Raw genomic sequence first — 12,700 nt, 5'->3', positions numbered from 1 at the left:
GGCAGAGTCTCAGATCCCCAAGTGGGAGAGGAGAAAGCACAAACCAAGACAACGAGTGAGGGAGGGAGGCAGGGCCTGAGGTTTTGGGGGTGGGGAGCGGGTTTGTATGCAGAAATCCAGTGCACAGACTCTCAGACTCTGTTGGCTTAACCAACGCTCCTGGTGTCTGTCTCATCCCTGGATTTGTCACAGTTGCCTTGAGATGCTGCAGTCTGTCAGGAAGCTGTGGAGGGGTCCAGCCTGTGGGCTCCGTGCCTGACGCCTTTGGGATGGTGCACCTGCCAGGCTCTGCCTCTGCCAGAAGCACTGGCCCAAGTCAAAGCTGCAATGGCATTCCCAACCTGTGACAGTCCTCTCCAGCTGTTCCCGCTGAAGTTAGGTCTCTCTCAGCGGCTGCCCTACTGGAAAGAGGATGTCCCTTGTCAGGGCAACCCACCAGATTCCAAATCTGCACGTCTCCTTCTTTTCACACTGGGAGTAGACAAAGAGTTGAGGGGCAATAGGAGGAGGAAGTAGGGAGAAAGGAACAGAACCCTGGGAAGGGCTCTTCACCGGTGGGTGCCTGGATGTCCCGGGCTAGGCTCGGCTCTAGAAAGGTGTTCTAGTTACATGGCTTCCTTCTCTCTCTGGGAGCATCTGCTGAGCTTCATCTCCGTCAGCTGGATATATCGAATCACGTTGGTGTCTGTGAGGAGAGAAACACACCTTAGGGAGCAGCTGGTGAGGGGAACTCTTGGGTCTGTGGAGAATCAGACCAAAGCTGTATCTGCAGACCATGGACAAGCCAGACTCGTTCAGCCAAGGTCCAGCGTGGCTGAGAGGGCAACCAGGATGTGGTTCCTCTCCACTGCTCCGCGTCTCCACGTGGACAGGTCCCTGTGACCCAGAGGACAGACGGCAAGGAGAGGAGAGGCAGGGGAATTTCTCCCCTTATTTCTATGGAGCAGCAAACCCCAGTGGTCCTGAGTCAGCACAGTTAGTTGGAGTTTAACCTAAGGCAACTTAGAAGTTTCTCTGAGCCTCCTGTCTCGTCTGCAAGAAACAACCTCCGTTTTTGAGTGCCTACTTTATGCCATGTTTTTAACCTTCATCGTCTCACTGAACCCTCATTATAATCCTGTAAGGTATGTTTCATCATCCTCACTGTGACCAAAGTTAAAACTGGGCCCCGGAGAGATTAAGTCAGATGCCCAAGGAGACACTCATAGTTGCTGCATCTGAATCCAAAGGCTGCCTCTCCCGGGGATCATAATATCTTCCTCATAAAATTGCTGTGAGGACCAAAATAGATATGTCAAAAAGGGCTTAATCCAAATGATCAATAAATATTAGTTGGTTGTAATGTTGTTTTTTTTTTAAAATAATTTTATTTATTTTTGGCTGTGTCGGGTCTTCGTTGCTGCACACAGGCTTTCTGTAGGTGCGGCGAGCGGGGGCTACTCTTCGTTGCGGTGCGCGGGCTTCTCATTGCGGTGGCTTCTCTTGTTGGGAGCACGGGCTGTAGGCGCGCGGGCTTCAGTAGTTGTGGCACGTGGGCTCAGTAGTTGTGGCTCGCGGGCTCTAGAGCGCAGGGTCAGTAGTTGTGGCACACGGGCTTAGTTGCTCCATGGCATGTGGGATCTTCCCGGACCAGGGCTCGAACCCGTGTCCCCTGCATCGGCAGGCGGATTCTTAACCACTGTGCCACCAGGGAAGCCCTTGTAATGTTTTTTAGTTGGAGAGTTTAGAAGAAATTTGCTTCATTGTCTTATCTCGTTCTTACAAGTAAGGTTAGGCAACCACCTCACCACAAACTGGGGAATTCCCCCCAGTTCCAGCCCTTAAATTAGTGAGTGCGGAAGGACATAGAACAACTGTTTAGCCCTGCACACACCAAAATATGAATTAGGCTGCCTGAGATGTTTACTTCCAGAAGTAGAAATGAATGCTGTATAATATTCCAAAATGCCTGGCAGGGCATCCAGAACAGTACTGGCATATAGCAGGTACTCAAGAAAATTCTGTTGAACGAGTCCCATTCTCGGTCCTCAAGTGGCTTATAGTAGAGTTGGGGGAACACGATTTACATACAGAGAACAAGTCAACAACACATAAAAATAAAGACACTAGTGTTCTTTAAAAAAATAAAGAAAAAAGTGTATTGGGTATTTGCAAATTCATCCTAACAAGACTCCTTGGAAGGAGAATTGCATTAAAAAAAAATCAGCCATACGAACAACCATGGCAACAGTAAGTCAAAGTCATGGTTTAAATGATACCTCCTCAAGTGTTCCCTGGTGCCACGGTGGTTGAGAATCCGCCTGCCAATGCAGGGGACACGGGTTTGATCCCTGGTCCGGGAAGATTCCACATGCCGCGGAGCAACTAAGCCCGTGTGCCACAACTACTGAACCTGCACTCTAGAGCCCGCGAGCCACAGCTACGGAGCCTGCGAGCGGCAACTACTGAAGCCCGCGTGCCTAGAGCCCATGCTCCACAACAAGAGAAGCCACCGCAATGAGAAGCCCGCGCACCGCAACGAAGAGTAGCCCCCGCGCACCGCAACGAAGAGTAGCCCCCACTCACCGCAGCTAGAGAAAGCCCCCGAGCAGCAACAAAGACCCAACTCAGCCAAAAATAAATAAATAAATTTATTTTTAAAATAAATAAATAAATGATACCTCCTCAGAGAGGGTGTTCCTGACCACCTGGTCTGAAATAGCACCCCCTTTAATCTTGACCCTTTGACTCTGCTTTATTTCCTTCATAGCACTTACTACTACTGAATATTACGTTATCAATTTGTCTGTACTGTCCATCTCCTTCCATTATAACATAAAGTCCTTGAAGGTAGAAACTTTTTTTTGTTCCCTGCTATTTACCCAGCACCTAGAAGAGTTCCTGGCCCATTGTACCTGCTCAGTATATATCTGTGGCATGAATGAATGGCGGGGCTAGTGGATGTGATTTAAGCGAATGGTACAGATAACACCTGCTCTAAGGACTGGGATCTGACTGAAGGAGCTGGAGCATGCTTCCTGGAGTATGTTGGGCTTAGCCCCCAGATTATCCATTTGTATTCTGTCTCATCAACCAGAATGTGAGCTCCTCACAAGGGGGGACCACGTCTTCTCATCTCCATCCTTGGCACCCAGCACAAATCTTGGCACATAGTAAGAATACAATACGTACTCATTGAATAAGTAAAGAGGGCTGGATTCTCGGTTGGAAAAATGAAGAATTCCACATTCTATTTGAAAAGAAGAGATGCCCAAGCTCCCTGGAACCCAGACCCCAGGCAAAGGCATGGACTATGTGTTCTCCTTGTTCCAGGACCTAGCACACACCCGACCCTTCATTTGCCATTTCCCTCCCTGCCTGGCCCTGCCAGCCAGGAAATCTGACCACGGCAATGAGACGGCCTGGGAGCTGCCCCAGGGGGCTGGTGGTAAGGAAACAGCCATTGCTGCCTTACCTGTTGGCTGTCGGGTCCTTGCTTCTTTAAGGTAGTAGAGTGCTTTGTCATAGTCTCCAAGGTGGTAGAAGGCCACACCGGACCGGTAAAGGGCCTTGAAATTCTCCCCTTCTTTCTTCAGGACTTTGAGGCAGTACTCTTTGACTCGTTCATAGTTCACCAGCTCAGCCTGGAGCAGGCAGGCTACAGAGGAAGGGAGAAAGAAGGGAAAGTGCCATCAACACAACAGCAGCAGGCTCTGAATGTCTCTCTTTGGTTTTTCCTCTCTGACCAGAAAAGGTTTACGAGTGCTGGGGCTTTACGGTGGGGGTTTACGCCATGGTGTTTGTCATCAAATAATCCTGGGTTCTAGGATCCAGTTTCATCTTCAACAAGCTGTGTGGCTTTGAGCAAGCTACTTGACCTTGTATTATGGATTGAATTGTGCCCCCCGCCCCACTCAAAAGATATGTTGGAGTCCTAACCCCCAGTGCTTTAGAATGTGAGCTTCTTTGGAAATAGGGTCTTTACAAAGGTAATCAAGTTAAAAGGAGGTCATTAGAGTGGGTTCTAATCCAATCTTACCAGTGTCCTTATAAAAAGGGTACGATAGACTGAATGTTTGTGTCCCCCCGAACATTCACATGTTGAAAACTAATTCCCAGAGTGACAGTATTTGGAGGTGAGGTCTTTGGGAGGTGACTAGGTATTGAGGGTGGGGCCCTTATGACTGGGATTAGTGCTCTTATAAAAGAGACCCCAGAGAGCTCCCTCACCCCTTCTGCTGTGTGAGGACACAGTGAGACAACAGCCATCTATGAACCAGGAAGTGGGCCCTCACCAGACACTGAATCTGCGGTGTCTTGATCTTGGACTTCCCAGCCCCTAGAACTATGAGAAATAAGTGGTTGTTGTTTGAGCCACACCCACTGTACAATACTTTTGTTACAGCAGCCCAGAGAGACTAAGACAAATGAGAAGTTTGGACACCAAGACAGACACACAGGAAAGAGGATGTGAAGAGACACAGGGAGAAGACGGCCACCTACAAGCCAAGGAGTGCCTGGGGCTACCTGAAGCTAGGAGAGAAGCAGAGCTCTCGGAAGGAACCAACCCTACCGACACCTTGATCTTGGACTCCTAGCCTCCAGAACCATAAGACAGAACATATCTATTGTTTAAGCCATCAGTCTGTGACACTTTTGTTGTGGCTACTGTAGGGGCAAGCCACAAGAGGCAATGACAATACTAACCTTGGCCAATATTTGTCAAATGCTTCCCTTGTGCCGGATGCTTGCTTCGTTGCTTTACTTGTCTCACCTGATAGAATCTTTGGGATACCATAACGAAGGTCCAAGTATTATTCCCATTTTACAGATGAGGAAGCTGAGGCCCAGAGAGGTTTAAGTAACTTCCCAAGGACACACAACATGAAAGAGGCAAGGCTGAGATTTAAATCAAAACTGTCCAGCTCCAGAGCCCAAGTTCCTTACTGAGCTGTTGAAGGGATTATATAAAATGATGGCACAGTATTTGACACAGGGCTTGGCACATAGCAAACACCCACACTGTTACTTCATGTAATTATAATTCTTTGCAGCCCCTGCAGTCCTGTGGTGACAACTGCCTCTGACTTTCCTCAAGTTCTCTTCGACACGTTTGTCTCTGCAGTCCCTGGGAGCAGGGGCCTCTGATGGGCTAGTGACCAGCCTTATACAGAGCACACCTCTGGGCGTGAGAGACGTGGTGGTCCCAGGCGAGAGGAAGCTGAGGCTGGCAGGTGCCTATGTGGGGCTCCTTCCTATTCCAGAGTAAGTTATCTCTGAGTAAACCGTCTCCCCCTTGAAGCTTTCTCTCACCAGCGATCAGTCACAGGGCCAGGGCTAGGGCGAGGGTGAGGAAGCTTGTACCCTTGAGTGAGCACCTCCTTACATACCGTGCCCTAGGGGCCTCACTTGCCTCACCCTAATCCCAGCCCTGCTGAGCTACCTCCGCCTCCATTCCATCCCTCAAGCATTCAGTAGGCGTTGACTAAAGGCAAAGAGGGGTGTCAAACACACTGGGGGAATTTTTTTAAAGGGGGTGGGGTGGGGTGGCGGAAGGGCACCTGTCTGCTTCTTCAAAGTGAATGAAAACAGACTTAGCAGGTCAAACTGCTGCTTCCTGCCAAGACCTGGCTGGTGGGACGTGGGAGGATGCTGATGCGCTGCTCCTTTGCACTCAGGTTTCTCCCACATTGCAAGAACCATCCTCGGGATAGAAGCAAGTCACTGATTTTAATCTACAGGGGTCTAACTTCAGCTGTTTTGATTCCTTAAATAACTTCCCAGGGATGTGAACTGCTGATTAAGAGACCAGATCTTTCATCGGGCATTTTAGACAAAAAAAACAAAAACAAAAAAAAAAACCCAAACAAAAAACATCCTTTTGCAGGCTGAGTTGAAGCTATGACAACCAGGAAGTGGCAGAGAATCAGCCCAGATCTGCAAATTGACCCATCACATTCCACTCGCTACAGGGCAGGAAGCCAAACAAGTCGACAGAAGCAGCAGGCTGCTAACCCCTTGGGCATGGGCGCGGGTGGCTGTGGTCTCAGAGACACGCAGACCTGCTGGCACACTAGGGGTCCACCCTGCCGAGCTGATGCCACCAGCTCCCTGCCCTCTCTTCCCTCAGCTGTGGGGTGGAGGCCCCCCTGCCCCCCTGCCCTACCCCGTTGCTGCTGGAGTTTGCGTTGGTGCTTTCACAGCTCTGCCGACAGGGAGGGCTTCTGTCATGAGGTTCCCGTCTGGGAACCTCACTGGCTGCTACCTGTGTGAGACTTGGCTCCAACAGCTGCCCCCAGAACTGAAGGGTTTCCTGTCCAAGCTTCCACAGGCCATCTCGTGTCCTCTGTTCTCAGCTGAGAGCCCTCTTCCTGTCCAGCCCTCCATCCTCAGGCACTTCTGTTTGCTGACCTGTGTAGTCTAGGAAATGGATCTTTGTTTGTTTTAAAAGTTTCTGAATGTCTAAAACTGGGGTGGGGGGGAAGCAAAAAGGCCTGGAAACGGGAAAGTCCTCCCGCTAACACACCATCCCCCCACCTTGGGCAAAAGAAGGATAGCAGTCGATTTCCAGGACTCATTCAGTGAAAATGTATGGAATTCCCCTGCAGATCTAGTGTGAACTGTGAGACCTGGTTGTGGACCCGGGTTCAGACCGCAGGGGAGGTGGGGCCCGGCAGGTTACAGGGTGTGGAGGCCCTATTGGCACCAGAGGCAGAGCCCAGGGAGATGGAGAAATCTGGAGTTAGCTCGGGTCCAGATGGGCTGCCTTCCCAAAAGTCTGCACCGAGAGGGGGAATCCAGATAAGAAACAAGGGGTGGCAGGCCAGAGCTCTTAAGAAGGCCCAGGGTGGAGGAGGTGAGAGACAGTCTGGACTGCACTCAGCCCTACCTGCAGGTGATTTTTATGTACCTCTCTTGTTTGGGTGGGGAGTTATCTGGGGTACATATAACAAGCCCATGGGATAAGTAAAATGGGATGTTTGTAGGCACATTTTATTTTTTTTATTTTTATTTTTTTGCGGTACGCGGGCCTCTCTCTGCTGTGGCCTCTCCCGTTGCGGAGCACAGGCTCCGGACGCGCAGGCTCAGCGGCCATGGCTCACGGGCCCAGCCGCTCCGCGGCACGTGGGATCTTCCCGGACCGGGGCACGAACCCGCGTCCCCTGCATCGGCAGGCAGACTCTCAACCACTGCGCCACCAGGGAAGCCCTGTAGGCACATTTTAGAGCCGAAGAAGTTAAGGAGGAGAGGTTGACCAGCAGTCTCCTGATGTCTCTTCCACGTTTCTCTGCCTGCTACCCAGGGCCTGGGGGCTGCAGGAGGCCCTGAGACTAGGTCATTTTGTCCCATTGCCCTTTCTTCCTCTCTGTCGTTAATCCCTTACCTTGTGTCAGAGGATACCTTACCTTACCTCAGTACCTTACATATACTACGTGTTTTCATCTTCACAGCAAATCTATGAAACAGGTTCTCCGTTATGCTTCTTTTACTGATGATGAAACCCAGTTCCAGAGAAAGTAAGTAACGTGCTGGAGGTCACTCAACTAGGAGGTGGCAGAATTACGATATCCTCCCACTTCTGCCTGGCTCCCAAGACTGTGCTCTTGCCCATGGGTACCTGTGGGTCTACATGTGAAGCCTTTAGAAACCACATCACCCCTTGTAAAAGACAGGGCACCCGTGTAAACAGCCTTCCTCTGTGTCCCAGGGTCTACAAAACAAAAATTAACTGCACAGAGCAGTGTACAGGGCACTGGGATGAGGTGGTGAACCAAACCCCCTGCCCCATCCTGGAGCTGACGGACTGCTGGGGAGGGCAGATGGTGCATTATCTCAAATACCCCCGTATGCCAAGAGCTGTGAAGGAGAAGTGATGAGAGGGAGCCTCCTGAGGGGGGAGGGCCCTAAACCAAGATCGAGTATCATGGGAGGCTTCTTGGAAGAAGCGGTATTTAAGCTGGGTTCCAAAGGTTGAGTGTTTCTCAACCTCAGCACCATAAATATTTTAAGCTGGGTAATTTTTTGTTAGGGGGGGGATGTCCTGTGCATTGTAGGATGTTTAGCAACATCCTTGTGTTCTACCCACTAGATGCCAATTGTGACAAGCAAAAAAATGTCTCCAGATATCGCCAAATGTCCCCTGGAGGGGGGCGGGAGGAATCACGCTTGTGTGAGAACAGTTGATGTAGGTGGAAAGGAGAAAAAGCTTTCTATGTGTCGGGGGAGGGAGGGAGGGAAGGATGGAGGAAGGAAGGAGGAAGGAAGGAAGATGGAAAGAGAGAGAGCGAAAAGAAAGAAAGGAAGGAAGGAAGGAAGGAAGGAAGGAAGGAAGGAAGGAAGGGAGGGAGGAAGGGAGGAAGGAAGGAAGATAGAAAGAAAGAGAGATTATGGCTTATTTGAGGAGGTTTGAGTAGCCAAGCTCAGCTGCAGCAGAAAGACTGAAGGGAAGGGTAAAAGGGAATAAAGCTAGAGAAGCAAGATGAAACCAGGACACACAGACCCTTCTGGTTCATGTTGAGGATCTGGGACTTTATTCTTAGGGCAAGAGCGGATTTGGATGATAAAATGATTGTGACTCGGTTGACTCAAGCTGAGGCAGAAAGGCAGGAGAAAGGGATTCATTCAAGCGGCACCCAGGAGTCAGAACTGACTAGCATTAGGGAACCCCTGAAATATGTCCCCTCTGCTGTTACACTCGCGTGCTTAGATCCCGTCATCCCAGGAGATCCTAGGTTGCCATTTTGGATTCACTGATGATCCACGAGTTTTCTTCCACATTGTAGCAACCTGGTCTCCGTTTGAAATAAGGTTTAAAATATGAGTCTCTGTGCTCTACTATATGGCACAGATCAATATTCTAAAGAGTACTGGGCTGGGAATCAGAAGAGCTGGATCCTCATCCCACCTTTGCCACTAGCCAACATTAGGAAAATCACTTTCCCTTTCGGGGCCTCAGTAAAAACGAGGGGCCCACACTTCATTGAGTAATCTCTACCATACCTAACAGCCTGTGAATATAAATGTTCGCCACTTAATAGAAGGATGAAATTGTTTCACTGGTTCCTCTTCGAAAGGACTTCTGTTCTATTACTTTTGGTAAAAGGCATCTTCTGCTGCAGATGACAATCAGAAATGCAGGGGCAGCGATTGAAGGGCTTGTCTAAAACAGTCCTGCCATGTGGAGATTTGTTCTGGCACAGAGAATGGATTATGTTCGGATGTGGTCTTCCCAAGCCAAGGCTCTGGGGCAGGATCTTCCCTGCAGGGCGTAAGCACCGCCGCTGTTGGCCAGTCCCAGCTTAGGAGACAGTGGACTTGGGAAGGCAGAGGCCTCAGGCTGGATGGAAAGGGAGCTTGTTCTTGTCCATGGCCTCGGCTCAGAGTATATATTTGGCTTCCAAGATGCAGTTATTAAGCAGCAGATGCCCGGTGGAGAGACATGTCCAAAGTGGACATGTGGAGGTGGGCCCGGGCTCCCAGACCACCATACCTAGAAGCTCTTTTCAGAGAAATATTATGAACTTTCTGGTCTCTGGGTCTTCTGACAAGTTTGAATAAATGCTGCATCCTGGAATCAACCAAGCTGTGGAGAATTAGGACAAGCTTCCATTCATACTTGGAAAGGAGTGCTAGAAGGGAAACTGCCTTCCCTGAGCCTACCACGGTGGCAGCAGTAGTGGCCAGTGCAACTTACAAGAGAAAGGTAAATTTGGAGGACAAAATTGGGGCGGTGAATCCTCAATCGCTCCTCCCATGTGGAGATTCCTCTTCCATTGCCAACCTTGGGTGGTTACGGTATGATTTTATGAAAAGAGCTTGGCAGGCTTTCTTAGCTCCAAAGAGGACTCTTCAGTAGGAGAAAGAATCAGCAACTTAAACAGCCCCAAGCACTCACACACAGAGACAGAGGAAATCATAAGTTTGATGTTCCCCAAGGCAACCACACTGAGACCTCAGGCTAAAACACGTCAGGCTCTCCCGGCTCTGGCACCTGTTTTGTTTCTGTTTTTCCTGGTGCATGCAGGGCATGGTGACAGCCCGGGCAAAACGCCACTTGTTGGCATGAGATGAAAGGAAACTGGATGGGAGGAGGAAGACCAAGTTCATGTAGCCATTGGTTTTCTTCTGACAGCCGATTCACTACCATCTGCCCTTACCTGCTGGACGGGAGGGAAGCATGGGCTGGATGGGAGGGAAGGAGAGACCCATCTGGGGCCAGGAGTGAGGAGGGGGAACCCGCTTCATGAGGCTGCTCCCTGTTCGGAGGTGAATTGTGTCCTCCCAGAAAGGTATGTTGGAGTCCTAATCTTCAACACCTCAGAATGTGATCCCATATGGAGAGAGGGTCTTTATAGAGGTGATCAAGTCAAAATGAGGTCAGTAGGATGGACCCTAATTCAGTACGACTGGTGTCCGTATAAAAAGGAGGAATTTGGACACAGAGTCAGACACACACAGAAAAGACGATGTGAAGAGACACAGGGAGAAGATGGCCACCTACAAGCCAAGGAGAGCCAGAGGCTACCAGAAGCTGGGAGAGAGGCCTGGAACAGATTCTCCCTCACAGCTCTCGGAAGGAACCAACCCTACCAACACCTTCATCTTGGGCTCCTAACCTCCAGAACTGTGAGACAGTGTTTCTCTGTTATTTTAAGCCATGCAGTTTGTGGCACTTTATGATGGTGGCCTTAGGAAACGAATACACCTTGCTGGTCATTTCTTTGGGAAGTGGGCCCAGGAATTGGCTATTACGTTCCTGGGGGAAATTTTCCCAAACCAAATTATTTGGCCCATTTTCATATTGATTTCAAGGGGCGTTGCCACAGTAGTCAAGTGGAAAGAGCTTGGATCAGGATAGAGGTGACATTCAGGATATTTAACAACTGGTATAGGTCCTAACCACACTGAATAGGCACATGGGATTGTGCTAGTTCTGGCATGTTCTGGCTGCACATCAGGGCTGGATCTGGAGATACGGTCCCAGGCTGGAATCCAAGCTCTGCCACGCACTAGCCCAGGCCCTTGGGCAGGTTACTTCATCTCCCTCGTCTCATGTGTTAAATGAAGATAATAATACCTACGTTGTAGGGACTCTTGTGATGATAAAATGAAGTAACTAACGTATGTTATATGCCCCACACAGCGCTGGGCACAAAAACTGATTCTCATAAATGCTAGTTCTTTAGGAAATCACTGGTCAAATGTGGTTTCCCCAGCAACGTGTTATGTTAATCAGAGGAAATTTCCATTTTGAATCCTACACACAGTGCAGGAAACTACAGCTTAATTTAAAGCCAATTTTCAAGAATAGGTCAGATATATTTTGGAGGGTAATTTCGAGGGTCTTTCTTTCTTTCTTTTTTTTAGCATCTTGATCCTTTTTTTAAAAATTGAGGTAGGGACTTCCCTAGCGGTCCAGTGGTTAAGAATCTGCACCTTCACTGCAGGGGGTACGGGTTCAATCCCTGGTCAGGGAACTAAGATCCCGCATGCTACGCGGTGTGGCCAAAGAAAATAAAAAATAACAAATAACAAAAAAAAGAAAATTGAAAAAAGATTTTAAAAATTGAGGTAAAGTTGACATAACATGCTGTTCGTTTCGGGTGTACAACATGGTGATTTGATGTTTGTATATATTGCAAAATGATAGAGGGTCTTTCTGTGGCAGAGCAGTGGGAATGTAGTGTGTGCAGTGAAATGATGGGTATTTTTACTTATTAGGCTTCATATCCAGGACTGCTATGACCCACCCAATTTTACCTTTCCATAAAAGTACTGATTTTCCTCTCTTTGTACACGAATGCTTACACTCAGAGTTCTGAAAACAACTTTCTTCTCTTGATTTCTCTCTTTTTTTTTCTTTCTGGACATTTAGGTTACCTCTACATTTTAGATACTGAAGTAACTTTATGATAAATATACTCATGGAGGTTTCGTTTAGGTTAAATATAACCTATAATCCCAGGGTTACAATTACTAGGTCAGGGTGTGTGACTGTCTGCGTGGCCTTTGCCACGTAACACACAGATCTTTCCCCTTGACAGTGGCTGTTTACTTAGAGCCTTGGGCCCTCCCAAACACCTAGGAATCTTCATTTCAGAAATAATCTATGTTTGGCTTGCTTTTATTTCACTGGGTTGTGGGGAGGGCAAAGAAGACAGCTGGAAGGAGATGGGCAAACCCCAGTTTGCACAAAGAGATGTCTACTTTCTAAGGGAGATGAAGAATTTAGGGGTAAGGCAGACCTGGGTTCTAATCCTGACTGCCCCTGGCCAGTTATGCGGCCTTAGAAAGTGACTGGCCCTCTCTAAGACTAGTTTCCTCGTCTCTGAAATAAAGACAGCAACTCTGTCGAACTCACCGGTCTGTTCTGAGGATGAAGTGAGAAAGTGCACCACAATGCTGGGTGCAGTGCTGGGCCCACAGCAAATGCTCCGTGGACATGAGCTGATTCAGAGATCAGCAAAAATGCTCCGCCCCCAAACCTGTGCAGCGAGGGCAGAGCCCATCCCCGATTTCTCATTTTTCCTTTCATGGTCTCGGATATACATAAACTCACACTTGCCACAAATGTTTCCCACACCTAGGTTTGATGCTTGGTTTTACTTACCAGTTTTCCTTTTAAAAGTGTGCTCAAAGGTGTGTCTTCGTATCGGGGGTGGGTGGGTATATGCAGATAACATGATAAAAGCAGATTTGCAGCCAGAAAAGGGGGCTTAGG

General features: G+C 48.9%; 1 protein-coding gene across 1 annotated transcript in view; it reads right to left on the bottom strand.

Moving 5' to 3' along the window:
• Positions 1-605: 605 nt before the first annotated feature.
• Positions 606-12,700, bottom strand: part of TTC9 (tetratricopeptide repeat domain 9) — a 33,452-nt gene continuing 21,357 nt past the window's right edge. The window contains exons 4-5 of the mRNA XM_007469298.1: positions 3,455-3,637; positions 606-685 (exon numbers count right to left, since the gene is read on the bottom strand). Coding sequence (XP_007469360.1) covers positions 606-685; positions 3,455-3,637 — 263 coding nt within the window. The remainder of the gene's footprint in view (positions 686-3,454; positions 3,638-12,700) is intronic.

This window comes from Lipotes vexillifer, unplaced genomic scaffold (genome assembly GCF_000442215.2).
Source record: "Lipotes vexillifer unplaced genomic scaffold, Lipotes_vexillifer_v1.1 scaffold684, whole genome shotgun sequence".
NCBI classification, from domain to species: domain Eukaryota; kingdom Metazoa; phylum Chordata; class Mammalia; order Artiodactyla; family Lipotidae; genus Lipotes; species Lipotes vexillifer.
This window is presented reverse-complemented; position numbering and strand designations above follow the sequence as displayed.